We start from the raw sequence: 16,058 nt of genomic DNA, 5'->3' as shown, positions 1-16,058 counted from the left end.
TTTATCTCCTTTCCCCTACATTCTCTCCTACTTTCACTTGATCATTATCGACCATCCCAAATCTCTTTTGTCCCCTCTTTCTCCACAGGCATCTATGCTCTGCTTCTCCCTGGCACTGTGCATTTAAAGACTGACCTAGCTGATACATTGAAATGGTACCAGGCAGGGCAGCCTCATGTCCACAGCAAAATAATGGTCATCTGCCAGGAGAGCAGCTGAGAGTTTCAATCCATTCAGAAGAGGAAGAAGTGGCAGCAAAATTTAAGAAAAATGGTAATAACAAAATTCCTCCATTTTTACACAGACACATATTAAAGCAAGCAAGCAAGCATACAAACTTCACAGCAAAGCCAAAAGAAAGATAGGAAATAACATCCAAACAAAATTTCCATAGGACAATTGGCATTCACCTATATGCTGCTTTCTGTAATTCTGTCAGCTCCGATATCTTTGCTTGAACACAAGTACGTGTGCGTATGCATACAGATCTGAAACTGCTCCAAGCAGGTCAACTTGAATTGATTTGAGTTGGCTTTTGCTGATCAACCTCAACTTCTTGCTGTATTACCTATCTGTCCCAAAACCTTTTGCTGCCCAAACCATAAACTGATCCCACAGCCAAGAGAGTTTACTGTTTGTCATGTAGGTGTGAGGTGAGTGTTTTGTGTGGGAAGTGTTGGCATTTAGCAAAGACAAGAAAAATCCATCAGCACTGAGGCAGTGAAAAGACGGAATCCCAGTGGCTTTGTGAATGGACAAAATGCATGCTAAGTAGGCTACACGAACAGGGGAACAAATGGGCAAAAGCAGATGGCAGAATATCTAAGAAGTGAACCCATTCTTTGTACAATATCCCTCAAACAATAAACTGAGTATGAACAGATTAAATTTGCAAAAATACAAAAAATGCAGCTCTTGGAGGCAGTCTTCAAAAATAATTAGACAAATAGCCTAAGAAAGACAAATAGTACAAGACTTCTCAGCGCCAGTTCCCATCTTTGTACACTAATGATGTGCCTGGGGGAATTTTTGACTGGAAAACCAAACGTTCAAGAGTTAACACATGTTACAAAATACTCAAAATCAATAGGCAGCTCCTGCATTCCTAACTGAAACCCTTTAAGCTCAACTAATTCCATTGTTACACAGAAGTTTCTAAAGAAGACAGGATTTCTTTTCATATTCTTAACTAGGAATAAGTTGGTACAAGAAATAAAGAAAAGCTATTGTTTGTGTTCAAGGAGCTTCCTTTTTTTCCATGGCAGCATTTTCCATTGTGTACTCACGTGGCACTGGCAAACAAGTCAGTAATGTATAACGTACAATTTTTTCACCCGCTAACTTGAATCGCAGATACATGAAGTTTTAAGTATTGCATGTGCCCTTCTAACACAACGTGGTATTGTTCCCACTGTATTCATCTCAGTTTTTCATTTTTTGTTTGTATTTTCAAGATTCAGCAAACTGTTCTACTCAGATATTTCTGACTCACATGTTCAGAGTTAAATACGCTTAACTTTTAAGAGCTTACCAAAAAACCTAATTTGGGAGCTGTTATCATGAAAGCCCAGGCAAAGCCAGTACATTTCGTGAAGTTGCCTTACCTTTTTTCTTTGGAAGTTCACATCGAGTTTCATTGAGGCGCACTTGTTCAGTGTGTTCAGTCGTCTACAGAGGAAAGCAAATTCAAGAGATTAGCTGCCTCGGACTAAAGGGCATGACTTTTCATAAGTTCAAAAGCTTTTCTCTTATCTGCCTGTAAAGTGCTAACTGCATACAACAGGCTTCAGAAAACGATACTGTTCATATTATTCCAAGCTATGAAACCACTGCGTTGAAAGGGCGTCTTAGCTTTACATTCCTTGATAGTCAGTTTTCCTATATTGCTTTTTAATTCATAGACACTTAAGCACTTGACAAAGGAAACTGGCATGAATAAAACACCTCTAATGTGTGGCAAAATGACAAGAAGATAGGAAGGTAAATTGCTTTCTGTAGGAACATAACATACCTGGTCTAAAACAATTACATATGTAAATATTCGGAGATTTGAAGATTTCAAAGCACTTGTGAAAGACAAAACAAAAAGTCAGTTTCGGATTCAGTTCCTCACTTTTGTAGTTAGTACAGCTTTTAAAAAGACACAAAGAACTTTTAGCAATTAAATATTTCTTTCGCAGCTGATAGTCCCTTCCCTAAACATACGGGTCTTACAGAAAGGTTAGCACACATCAAAGGAAACAGATTTAACGTCTTTAAGCATTTCTTGTTATTTCTGACCATGATTTGTTTGTAACGATGTTACCAGAATCTCTGCAAGACTTCTGCTTTTTAAATCCATGGCTATTCCAGGAAAATAATGGGTTGAAATGACAATCTAATAATGATGGGAAGTGAATATGTGTTAGTGTGTATTCATGTGTAGAGACAGAGCACCAGAAAACATGCTCTTTCAGTAGTGAACCTACTATGCTAAGCATAATTTCATTTTTATTTAGACTCAAATGTCCCAATTCATGAAATCATCTACTTTTTAAAACAGAGGCTCAGAGTGCTCAGTGTTAAATAGATAAAATTGTAAACATTTTCCTCATTTAGGCCTGAAATATGAGCAGAGTGAGAGAGGCATGTGCCCTCAAAACACTTCAGTGGGCTGCTGCTATCTCCTAACTCTTTGCAGCAACAGCTGCCCCTTGTTTCTGCAGCCCAGGAAGAGGCTGCAAATCTCCAGAACTGATAGCATTTGAAATATGTGTGATAAGTTACAAGGACATGTGAAAAAAAAATCACATCAGTGATACAATCTCTCATTCAGCACTAGAGCATTATGGCATTAGCATCCTCTTCCCTGGCATTGTAATATTAAAAACCCTTTCAAACTGCCACTGCTTGTAAAGAACTGGCTAAACAAATGCAGACGTTCCAGAAAAAAATTCCCTTGCAAAGTACCACCTGCTCATCTGTAGATAAAATGCTCCTCCTCAGGCCAATAAAACCCTGACGCCATATCAGAAAAGCCCTATGCTCATCACATTAATGTGAGTATAATGAATGCACAAGCATGCCCCACATGCATGGTAGTCATGTTCTTGTAATAAATCGCAGGCTGTGGCTTTGTAACACTATCTTCAGCCTTTTGCCCACAGACACTCCTCCTCAGGGGTTACATCTGTAATTGCAAAACTCATCTTTTGCCCAAACATGGAATTTCACAACAGAAAGTTGCATTTTCTCTGGCTCCAGCTGAGCAATGTTCTGTGCTTGTTTTGATAAATTTGTGTATTGATATCAACTCCAAATACACACAGACACAGACACACATTCAAAGGACTCCAACCCTACATTCTATTTGTGGAGCCAGCTTCCTCTGTGAGGTAAACCAGAAGCTCAGACCTCAGTCCCCATGCCTCTGCATTAACTGCCCTGTGCTGGAAGAGAAAAGTTTGATGCGCTGCCTGGACATCAAACCTGGCCACACATCTGAATCAAATTGCTGCAGTGACTTTACATGGGATAAGCCCATCTGGACTGCAAGAAGCACCACTACAAATCTCTACAGCGGCACCTGGATTCACTTGAACACTGCAATGCCCTCAGTCTGTGTTCCCTGTCAGTATGAGCGAGACCTGGGAATGTCCTGAGATTCCACCTAGGTCTTATGGGTTGGGTTTCTTTCCTCTGTCAGACAGACTGGGGATGAAGACCAGGGTCTGCTGGACCTTGTCTGACTGAGCATCAGCCAGAGTGCAGCCAGACCACAAACTGGGAAATCCTATCATAGTGTTTCTGTCACAGAATCATTTGAGTTGGAAGTGACCCTTGAAGGCCATGTGGTCCAACTTCCCTGCAATGAACAGGTCACCCACAACTACATCAGGTTGCTCAGAGCAGTCCAGCCTGACCTTGAATGAATCCAGGGATGAGGCATTCACCACTTCTCTGGAAGACGCAGAAGAAAACACTTCACATGTGGGAGCCAACACTTCTTTCACTCAGTATGATGCTGTTTCCATCTAAAACCACCAGAGCACGCAATGCATTTTAGGAGCAAAGTGAGAAGAAAGTGACGGCCAGCAGCTTAACACTTCGCAGAAAGTGTTGCGGTATTTCTGTACGAAAGGGTTTCTTCTTAAGCACAGTAAGGTGCAGAAAGCTCATGGTTGAAAAAACAAAACCATCCAAAGCAACTGCCTTCCTATTAACTGCATTAGTCTCAGCAAAGAATTGACAGGTCAGCTCTATCCAAGCCAGTATTATTGCTCAAACTGGACTCTTAGAAAGCTACAGCACTGTCCTGGCCATTTTCTAATCTGGCTTTTTTACAAGGAGCTCACTCCATCAAAACTAAAACTACTTCTTAATGGGAGCCAAGGGCTCGATGTTAGGTTTTAAATTTACACATCTACAAAACAATGGCATGCTGCCTGGGGCTCCTCCAATACCATGGAAAGATTTGCCAGTGAAATTAGAAAACTAATGATCAGATTTGTTAGCTTGCCTGTTACTAACAACTCCAATCAAAGCGAGTCTGTTCCAACTTCTTATGCACTGTTACGTGCCAGCTGTGGTAGAAAGCTTTTCTGATCTGCTTAAAGTTGTTAGATGATTGTCAGCCAAGTCCTCAACAAATCTTTCTAAAAACAAAAAAATAGAAGTCTCTAGCTAAAAAGGGCTGCTATTAATGTCCCAGCCGAAGCGAGAGAGGCACTAGATGGGAAAAGGATGCCTGCTAACAAAACACAAAATCTGGACTGAGAAAAGGCATAAATATCACATTAAATAAACACAGGAGAGGTGACTCTACAGAAAACAAATCAAATAGGATGCATTTGAATACTTGTTTGGAGAGCTCTTCAACGTTCAAAAAAAAGCTCGGAAAACATTCACTATAGTAAGTACTTTCCCACTAATATTATTTCTTCTTCAGGTTACCACAGGTGAACACTATGGTGAAACATCATCCCTACATTGAAAAGTGTTCCTTGATACAATGCTTGAACATACAAGGAATTATTCAGGTGCCCAAAAAACAGTCTAATGCTATTTTAGATCCCCAGAATTATCAAGCCTGGCCTTCAGGTGCTGCAGGTGCTCTTGGTCAAGCCAGTCCATGGAGAAGTCTAAGTTATCTTGGCAGATCTGAAGTGGAGTAGACACAGGTATTTAAGGCTCTGAATCCCACTCCCAGTGCTGTACTTAACCCACCTGATGGAAGTTGATCAGCTGAAGAAAATGTCTGCATTTTGCATACTGTACAGCACTAAGCAGCGCTTACAAATAAATACAATCTTGTAGCAAAGATTATCTGGAAAACCTCATGGGTAAAGTGTTGCCCTGGTTGAAAAGCCATCTAGATAATAGAAAGTCAGTTTTGAAGCAATTTGGAGCTCCATGAATTCCTGTTCAGCAGCTGCGTGCGACATGCCGGTGAGGAAGGCAGCACAGGGTACCACATCCAGTGGGGTGGGGAGGGCTGGTATGGACAGCAACCTTGGCTGCAGCATCTCCTACCTCTGCAAATGTCCTTTGTTATGGATCATGACCAAGCAAACACATTTTATAGTTCTATAAACTCCTCTCTGAGGGAAATAATCCTAGACTGTTTCTTTGTTTTATTATTATTCCTAGCCATGTTTAGGTGCTGCATACAAATGCCCCTTAGCTTGCTTCTTCTGGTATGACGGAATTTAGGAAATTCTACTAAAATTAAAGCAGGACTTTCCATGGTGTATCTGGAGAGCCTGGCTTACTTCCTAACAGGACTCACAGCAATTTTAACTCAATTTTAACTGCTAACTATACATCACCATTTCAAATTCTAATAGTATGCTATCCCATATACAGTGACTTCTGGATTGCTAACAATCAAAGAGACACGGACTATGGAAAAGGAGGCTGCTGGCTGTTTGGCACAGTTCAAATTTAAACAGCCTTCTTTAGGGCCCTCGTATCAAACCTGTATTTCATACTTTTCTTTATATTCCCAGTCACTGTATTTACCTGAATACAAAACGTACAACATGGTTTGGCTTTTCCTTCTCACCCTCTTATCACAGAGGCCAAAAAAGTTCCCAGAGCAGAGTTTGTTGCTGCTATTTTGGAAATGACAAAGATCCAGCTATAAAATTTTCATGCCCAATTATTATTTTGGCGGGTTGACAGTGCTTGCCTGCAGATTGCATGGCAATTTTCTATTGTTCGTTACTCAATAAAATCTGAATGGAATCTCTTGATAGCAAAAAAGATACGCCTCTAACCCAAAAGCCTCCAATTTGGGCTTTGCTCTGCCAAATTTTCAAATGATATTGTAAACAGCAGGAGTGTTAGAATATCTCAAAAAGGTCACAGAAATCTTTTGCAGCAGGGAGTTACAGGCTTTCTGACTAAAGTACTACCAGCTGCTGTAAAAAATGTTTCTCGGTATTTGTGCCTCTTACTGTCTTGTATATTGAATGTCATAGAAAACTGATTATAATGAGGTGAAGAACTTGATTTCAATCCAGAAGAGCAGCAAAATTCAGTGTTTAAAATTATCCTCTCAATAAAAACAAGTACCCTTCTTTGTTTACTAGCATGCCCTGAATGAACTATTAGCCAATGCAAAGGCTTGGCCATGCACTGCTTTGAAGGCAGTGGGAGTTTTGGGTGTAAGAAGAATAGAAGTTTGGCACCCAACCTGGTAATCTGTATCCACAGAAATAACAACCAACCTTTTCTTAGCTTTCTGTTTCAGAAAAGCATGTCACAGTCCACTGCTCTTGAATGATGGATATATTGGCATTCACCTTGTGCTAATATCACCACAGAACAAAGCAAGGGTAGAACACTGTGGTCAGCTGAGCTGTGAGGAGTTATGGTGTGCTGGAAAACTTGGAAGATATTGGTTTGGTTACTAATACAGTAACACAGCTTGTAGCAGGGGGAGAGGCTGACACTGTTTACTCTTTCTGGTGAAGCAGAAACTTGACATTTGGCACAACTGCTTTTTATGGGTCGGTCACTCTCAGCTAAAGGTTTAGTGCTGCTGAATTACTGCAAATTAAAAGTCTGCAAACTGAAAACATGACTCTCCCATCTATACATGCTGTATATAATGCTTCTCTTTATACCTGGCTCATATACATAGTATCATTTCCTTCTAAACTACAAACTGTTTAAAAGCACTCAACAAAAATTAAATCCAAAGAATGTTATCTTCTGAATAAAATTATTACAGAAGTTACTAGATAGTCACTAAGACCTTTATTTTTCAATAAAATAATTTCAGAAGACTTGGAAAGACTTACTTACTGCAGATCTTAGCAATATCATTTAGTTTAGGCAAATATAAAGTACTGTCTTTAGTAGTACATCTCTAGTGTATATTTAAAAGTCTTGTATTTCAATAAAAGAAAGAAAAAAGAACAAACATAAATTTCTAGCTTGTGTTCTACTCAAAAAGAAATCATCGTAAATGTAAATCTAGGGTAATCATTTAGGTGTATATTAGGTGAGTCTACAGTCTGAAAGAGCAAAAGGTGAGCTGTTACCACTTAGCTGAATAGGTCTTGGATGCTTTTGATCGTAACTGAAGTGCCACTATTGCTAAGTACTTCAGAAAAGAGTGGCTGGTGAGAGTCCTAAAGCTATGACAAGCCACTCACTGTTTGCTCTCATGACAATGGGACAGGGACTGAGATCATACTTGCAACTTTGGATGGTGCTTCAATTTTGTGGGAAAGAATAGGTGGAAGAAACTTCAACCTCTTACCACTTCTCAATTCTTGGACTACAGCAATGGGGTTCCAGATTAAAGCAGTGGGATGTATGTATGTGTGGGAAGAAAGTTTCTTAGGCAGGGGTATAGAAATCCTTCCCATTAGGTCATACAGAACAGCAATTAATCAAGGTTACAGGCATTCCTAAGAGCAATTACTGAAGGATCCAGATTTTTTTTTCCTGCAGATTTCTTAAACATTGAGGTTACTACAGAGATAAAACAAATATTCTGTTCCCCATATCTGTAAAACACAAATTGGGAAGTAATTTGCAGCAAGGGAGTTCTGGGAAAGCGTTCTGACAGGTATGCACAAGAATATCATAAATCCTCCAGGAAGGATAGCATCTCCTGGCCTGGAAAGAGGGGCTAGATTAACTGTCTTCCAGCCCTATTTCCTATCATTGAAGGAAATCCTTTCTGAACTCCTCTGTCACATCCTCATTAAAGCCCGCAAGCACAGAGCAGTGTGCCATGGAACACTGTATGTGTACTCTCTGATGACTTTATCCACAATTGCAGAAGAGCAAATAGAGTTTTGCTCAATATTTTGATGCTAGAGTTGTGCAAGTTTTCATAACGTGTAATAAAGCCTGTTTGCTTAGGGGCCAGATGCTCCTTTGTCCTTACTCAAGTGGAGAGGAAAAGAAACTAGCCTGAGAAGAGAACAGGAGAAAGAAGGAGGAAACATTGTCTCCGTAATGAGATTTTGCAGAACTACCACAGAATTGTTGCTTCTTAAGTCCTGGGGGGCAGTACTGGCGCAAAGCAATACAGTATATTCATCACAGGCAGAGTACAAAAAGCAAGAAAAAGCAAACACAAGCCTCTGGGAAGGGCAGACCAATGAATCGCTACAGTGCTGGGGTTCTGGTTCTAATTCTGTTGGTGGTGCCAAATGGAGAGTACCAAGGGAATCACAACAACATGAAAGTCATGACTTCTGCCAGAGAAAGTACTTGCAGAATTCTGTGCAATGAGATTCTATCTTTTCAGATGTGCTTGGACACAGAGTTGTTCATGTGCAACTCACACATGACTCCTTTACTTACTCGGAATTTCCTCATATTACTGTTGGTTCTTTGTTAAAAATGAAGGGGTTTCAAATCCACTGGATTTGGGTCCTTCTCAAATCTTGTGTCTTCTCCAACCTTAATAATTCTGTGACTGACTCTTGTGCTAGGCTACTGTGCTAAAAACAACAAACCTGCTCACGTTTTTAAATTAACACAAAAGAAACTTTAGGTGTTATTTACCTGCAAAGTGGTTCTACCAGGTCCTTTTCAAGAAAATCATGATCTTTCTTTACTGCAGCAATGTCAATTGGAAACTGGGAGTCTATAAAAGGAGACACAATATTAAGATGACTGCTTGCTATTTAAATTAAAATAAATTGTCTACAACAAAAATGCTTTGCGTGTACTTGCTTGCTGAAATACAGTAAGACTGACTTCACTCAGCTCTGGTTCCCTTCCAGCTGGGAAGTATCAGTGACCCTTTCAGTTAATTTATTATTTTTTTCTCTTAAATGCATTGCTGAGCATCCTGTGCACAGAGACAGTAACATTATTTCACTTTGGCTTTAATAAGATATTAAATTGTTAGCTGGTGCCTACCACAAACAAATGAGATCAGAAAACTACCAACATGCTTTCATTATCCAACATGAGCAATAAGGTTCTCCGTCCCCATCAGAGCAACTTAATGAATTGCTGGATAGACTTTTCCCATGAAACAGGAACATTTTGAGCTTTTTGTTTTTAATACAACTCCCAACAACAACAATTTCATACTAAGGGCTACTCACATAACAGAGATGAAAAACTGAACTGAATTATAACCCCCAATACCAGCCAAAAAAACAGACTAGTGTTCTGGAAGCTGACATTTGTAATGAAAAGTGACATGGCTGCAATACATTAGTGGGCTCCACAACAGTGGGATGGGCTCCAGCACGATGGCTGCACTCCAGGTCGCCCTGCCATGTTTAGGCACCGCAGCGGGAAGCTGAGACACAGGGATTGCAGCCAGCATTTTCAGACATTAGTGCTTAACATTTATATAATAGATGCCTGGAAAAATGACCTTGTTTTCAGAGAGGCCACCTGTCTAGAGTGCATACTGGTTTTAAGAGGGACTGTGGGAGCCCAGCATGGGTTGCATTTTGGATGGAACATCCCTGTGAACTCAGCAGGCACTGGACTCTCCTTTCTCTGGGGGAGAGGGGAAGTGAGGTACTCTGATTGTAACAAAAGGTACTGCTGGGCAGAGGGATCGAGGTAGATGGACTTCTATGTCACCTCTGGGTGACAGGTTTATTAGACCTACTTCCTTGATGGATTTAAGAGAGCCCACCTGGCTCCTGCTGAGCTGTCTGAGCATCTCTGTGCAGTGCACCTGCGAGGCCCTCAGAGGGCTGTTAGGAGCCACAAAGGTGTCCTCGGCACCGCGCTCCCCACCACTTCCAGCCCTGCAGAGCTGGCTCTGACCCACGAGGTTCCTTGGCTCTGTGCAAGGAGCTGTGCTGCCTCCAGACCCAAGCTGACCCTGGACAGTGTCCAGCAGGGCTTGGCAAAGCTGCACTTTGGCTAATAGGCCTGAGTGGGCCTGAGCTGGCTCCTGGTCTCTGGCAAGAGCAGAATAGGCAGTTTGGAAAAAATGAGGATCAGCTGCAGTTTCCCTGTCAGCTTTGAGCTACGGAGAGCAGAAAAGAAACAGTCCCACTCCCTAAACCACTCCTAAGTGCAGCAACAGTATAAACACTCGCCCTGTCCTGTGGTGACACATCCTGATCACAACTGTGTCATCCACCCACCACAGAAGCACTCAGGAGGGGACGCAGCCATTTGCACCGGGTTAGCCCTGCTGTATGTCTTCTTGTTGCTTTACAGTGAGGTGAAATTTGAACACAGCTCAAGTAGTTCACTGCTGGTAACTCTGCAGAGTTTTCAATCTTCTTTTTTTCAGTAAGATTGAAATCTTCAAAAACATTCACTATTTGTAATCTTATTTCTGAAGGCTTAAAAAGTCTTGAATAATAATTAAAGAAAAATAAGAGGCGTATGTATTTGGATTTTTTGTACCTTTTTTTTTTTCCTGTTAACCTTCAAGGTTTACACAAGCTGTCTCCCCCCCCCTTTTTTTTTTTGATGGCCTTGAGGGCAGGAATCTTACTTTTCTTTAGGCATTCATACAACTCCAGCAGATGATGCTTTGTGAAGCAGCCATACCAATAACTCACTCAAACACAGAGCTGGCTGACTGCAAGCTCTCTTGGAAAGGACCCATTGAGCTTTCAGTTCTGCACAAACAGGAGCAAAACTTACTTACTCTCATAGAACTGAGCATACTGGGGGAATCCAGCTGCACGTAACCAGTCACACGCTTCCTTTGCTTCGATTTCTGAGGAGAAAGAGAAAAGAGAAGAGTTCACACTTTGTTATTCTGCATTAGAAGTTCTCTAATTACAAGGAAATAGCAAAGAGATTTGGTAATAGATGCTCCCTGCTTAAAATAATTGTTATTACTCAGACGTATTTTTTCACGACATCAGAAAACAGAACCCATCAAAGAAATTCACCTGCCTCCACAGGTCTCCACGGTTTGCACAGCTGCTTGGTGCATGAAACATGGACAGTTATGTTTTAATCACCTCCATAGGGAAGGAGAGCTGCTTGCCAGGCCTGTGGCCCTGGATCCTATCCTCCCCTATGGACAAACTGCTGGGGAAAGGTGAAGATGAAGCCAGGTGGAAATGAAATGACAGGGAACATGCTCCTGCCAGAGGAGGTTTTCCCCTCCTCTGACACTTCTCACAAAGAAGCCAGGAAAAGCTTTGGACAGGTCTAATGCTACAGGTGGGATGCACCTGCCTAGCTATAGCCATCTGAACTCAATTACATTGAATCCCTCCACAGTCAATAGACAGTTACTTCTGAAGGGTGATTCATTTCACTTTGAAGTGCTGTCTACAATAGGTGGGATAGATCACTTACACTGCTTTCCTCTTGTGGCTGTTAACACAGGAAGGATAAACTGCTCGCTGCAGGTATGCCTGTGCAGCCAGATGAAATAAAGACCATGACAGGCAGCAGCTTCCAGCACTGCACCCAGAGCACTCACTCTTCTTTCATTTTAGTCCACTTCCAAGCCTATTTGGGACTGCGTCAGTTATCTCTCTTCAAGACAAATCTTCTCTCGAGAAGGCTAGCACTAAGCAGTGTGGAGATGAATCAATTTGTCTTATTTTCTCCCTGAAGCACAGGCACAGCTTGCTCTGGACTAGCTTTCCACTTTCAAACAGCTTTCATTGGTAAGCATTGGAACAGGCAGCCAGGGAAGTGGTGGAGTCACTGTTCCTGGAGGCGTCCAAGAAATGTGTAGATGTGGCACAGAGGGACATGGTTTAGTGAGCATGGTAAGGATGGGCTGATGGTTGGACTTGATGATCTTACAGGTCTTTTCCAACCTTAATGATTCTACGATTCTACGATTCTATGACGTAAACCAGCTTCTTGGAAGAGGAATGACAAGTTGGACAAGATATCTGTCCCTCAGGGTGGGGCTGACAGCAGGGATAGCTGAGTATGGTGGAATGGAAGAAAACCATGCTCAAGACATGGATATTTCTCGACCTCTGTGATAACCCATTTATATTATATAAATGGGTCACTCAATTTTTACCAAGAACTAAAAACAGAAGAACACCCAGATCCACATGGATTGCCAGTGAAATCTGTGCAACACATCCTTGCCACTCAGATCTAGACCAATAATTACCATGTAACTGGTTCTGCTTTACAAAATCGAAGTCAAAACATACCTGCACCTCTTATTTTTGCAAAAAACTAGATGTATTTCTGCTAAGGAATGGAATGAGTGCTCAGGTGTTGAAGAAAGTAGACATTATTTTGCTTATTATTCAATCTGAATTAATCAGACAAGAGTTTTGGCACATTTGGAGCTGTGAAATCTATGCAGTCATAATATGAAACCCTAAATATAAAACAAGCAATGGAACTAGAAAAATAAAATCAGGCGCAGTTGCTCTTTTGCATGTTCTGCCTTGCATGCAAAAATATCCCAGTCATAAATCTGTTTTGTACTAAAATGCACTTTTATAGATAGGAGATGCTGACACAAATTTTTCCCTATGCAGTTCTGTTCAAATCCTCCTAATGACTTTACCTACTGAAGCTCACCATAAAACCAGCTTTGAATACACTCTGCAGTATGTGACCCACACACCTTTTTCTGATCCTTCATACACTGAATCACACCAGTGAATTTCGCTGAAGAAATAAAAATTCAGAATAGAAGGTCTACTTATCAAAAGCCCAATTTCCCAAAGATGATTAGACAGCCAGGAACAGCTCTGCAATGGCCACAATCATTAGCACTGCTGAATAGGATTTGCCACCAGGTCTTCATTTGCTTTGACATTAGCTCATGTCAAGGCCAAAAAATGGAGCAGGAAAGTACATTCAGTTCTTAACACTACACAAAAGAATGAGCAGCTTACATAAAACGTGGCTCTCACTACTGCACATCTGTGTGCTGAAAGCACATCTCTATTATGTTCCAGTGAGGCTGAATATTTTTATTAAATGCTTGGAGAAAAGACAAGGCTTTATACTTTTGCTTAATTCAATCTCATGAAACATGGATGAATCAATCCCATTTCAAAATGTATTTTACAACTCATAACAGCTGTACGTACACTCTAGCATCTAGAAGCACAACTAACAGAGACTGCGGGTGATAGAGAATGCTACCCTTTAATGCTCTTATATGCTTATCACATTTCAATGTTTTTTTGCAGTTGGCTCTCAGAGGAGCTTGCTGAGAAATCCTCTTGCAGCTCAAGTGAGATTGAAAAATCTCCAGTTGCAGTGAGTGGATAACTGTAGGCAACAATCTCACCCATTCAGCATTTGTTTGAGGCTACTGTTGTTTAAGAGCATTGCTTTTACAGGCTCTTTGTAACATACTGTGACCCCCCAAACTCAAACTGATTGACAGATTCACTTCAAATCTTCGACTGTCCCTTCCATGAAGGTGTCTACTGGGAGTAATTTTGATTTTCGGAACGATCACCTCAAACAAACAGATGCAGATTTGAACAAGATTTGCAAAAGTAGCTTTCAGCACACTGTGCCTCAGACATGTATCACTGCCCAGTTCCCCTCACTCTTTTGCTTCTAGGTCTTACTCAGAGGAGAGCAAACAGGGAGAAGTGCAATGTGCCCAGCCGAAAGGATGGCTTTGCTTACATCGGATAATTTCTCCTTGTTAAAGCCACTTGTTTCAGTCATTCCCCACTTGGCTGCTATTCAAATCTGAGTGAAAAGGCACAAGCATTTGCCCTTCAGCAGAGATGAAAGTTGATTTCTGTTATCTCACCTTGGGCATGTAATCCAAGTAATGGTTCAGTATGCAATACGTATTTTTTCATTACAGGATATTTTAATGCTTAAAATACAATTTGAGATGCTCAATTTAATATTCTGTATTCGCTTTTTGCTGCTTGCTAGTTAATCATCAGCCAAGGCTTATTTGGGAAGAGATGAGCAGAGCACCACAAAGACCTCACTGAAGATGTCAATGGAGGGTTGCACAAATATTTTTGGCAGTATTGGTGTGGTTCTGCTCCCACGTTCAGGCTAAAGCAGCTGTCAAAGCCAGCCTGTGGCAGCTGTGCTGCTTTGGTGCAATCCTGCAAGCACCTGGAAAACTACATGTGTTCACAGGTCGTCAACTGCATAAAGAAGGGCTGTCACACTGAGAAGAGTGATTTGAGCAAGGACATGGCTCCCAGACTTGTGCTGAATGCCACAGAAGCTTACAAACCCAGCCTCAGGGACTTCATCTCCTGGCTTCTGCTAGGAATTTGGGAAAGTGAAATTGTGGGTTCTATGACCAAAAGGCTGCATGCCCAGCTGATGGAATAGTGGGTTTTTGCTTATGCACTACTCTACTGTTCTACTGCCTGAAAAACAGTCATGGATAATTTTCTACTTGCTTGGGTAGCAGCTAATGACATTCACTAGTGAGGCAAGGCAATAACTCACCTGCAAATACTGACATGCATCAGTATGTTTTACATAGCTAGAGTTCTCAGGGGTTTTTTTTTTGCTTTTAGTTGAAGCTTGGCAATAAACAAGTTACTCTTTCCATTCCTCTTTTGTAGCAAGTTACAGCTGATATTCACTTCGTCAAAAGTTCTTCAGCCACATTTTTGGGGAGACATAACAATAGAATTACAGAATCATTTAGGTTGCAAAAGACCCTTAAGATCACCAAGAGCAGCCATAATCTAACATTACCAAATTCACCACTAAACCTCCTCCTAAAGCACCCACAGAGATCAGGCTGATGATGGCCTCCAGGTCCTCTGGTCCACCAGCACATACCAGGTGGCTCATGCAAAGTCCCCTTCACACGTCACTGCCGACCTTCCTCATATCTTGCACCAGGGGCACCTCAGAAGCTGCCTCCTTCTTTACCCAAACCTTTCAGTGCACATATGCAATCAGTGGCTTAAAACCTCCTCCTCAATCAGACATGCCATTGGGTTTTATGTGGTTTTTTATTCCTTCAGGATTAGTTCTTAATCTTCCTGGAGGTGTCCCACTGTGTATAAAATTAAATGCGTATCAGAGACACTGATACAATAACCCAAAGCACACATGGCACAGCAGAGACTGAAGTGCAAATCTCACATCAGTTCTTTCCAATTATTTAAGATGTAAGCAAAGTGAAATAAGGAAAGCGAGGTTCACCCAAAAATCCTGACAGATGGCAAGAGCACAGCTGGGATATGACTTCAAGTCCATGTTTGGTGCTAGGTTTGCACTCATTGCCCACACAACCTGTGAATGCTCTGCCTATTCTGGAATTGAAATGGAATGGTGGATTGCAGTCTTTCTCTCACCCAATATTGTTACAAACTCTTAAAGAACTGCTTGAATGGTGCCTGATACCAGAATACTCCAGCAGTCAGAGATTCCCAACAGGAACCAGCCTGCCCCCACCCTGCTGCCTCCTTCTCCTACTTCCCTCTATGACATATCAACTCTTGGCCAATCCAATGGAGATCTTTTAACCCTCTAAGCTGGCAGAAGACTAACGCCAAAATCTGGGAATGCTGTAGGATTAGCAAGCTGACCCAGTGCCTCCAAGTGTCTCAATTTAGTACGTGTTAACTGCATCTTCATTAATTAAAGAAACAAAGGATCCAAATCCTTGTTTTATCCACTCCTTCAAGATGAAGAAAGCTGTTGGGACAATGTCTACCTAACAT

The 16,058-nt window shown here is 41.4% G+C and overlaps 1 protein-coding gene across 3 annotated transcripts in view; it reads right to left on the bottom strand.

The window, feature by feature from the left end:
• STARD13 (StAR related lipid transfer domain containing 13) overlaps nucleotides 1-16,058 on the bottom strand; it is a 299,408-nt gene that overhangs the window by 28,484 nt on the left and 254,866 nt on the right. For all 3 annotated transcript variants that reach the window (XM_042838691.1, XM_042838692.1, XM_042838693.1), the window contains 3 exons: nucleotides 11,087-11,158; nucleotides 9,013-9,094; nucleotides 1,605-1,668 (listed from right to left, as the gene is read on the bottom strand). In XM_042838691.1, coding sequence (XP_042694625.1) covers nucleotides 1,605-1,668; nucleotides 9,013-9,094; nucleotides 11,087-11,158 — 218 coding nt within the window. The remainder of the gene's footprint in view (nucleotides 1-1,604; nucleotides 1,669-9,012; nucleotides 9,095-11,086; nucleotides 11,159-16,058) is intronic.

This window comes from Centrocercus urophasianus, unplaced genomic scaffold, assembly GCF_019232065.1.
Source record: "Centrocercus urophasianus isolate 14NV4802_14NV808 unplaced genomic scaffold, USGS_Curo_1.0 seq_9, whole genome shotgun sequence".
Lineage (NCBI taxonomy): Eukaryota > Metazoa > Chordata > Aves > Galliformes > Phasianidae > Centrocercus > Centrocercus urophasianus.
Note: the sequence above shows the minus strand (reverse complement) of the source record. Positions and strands in the feature narration are given on the sequence as shown.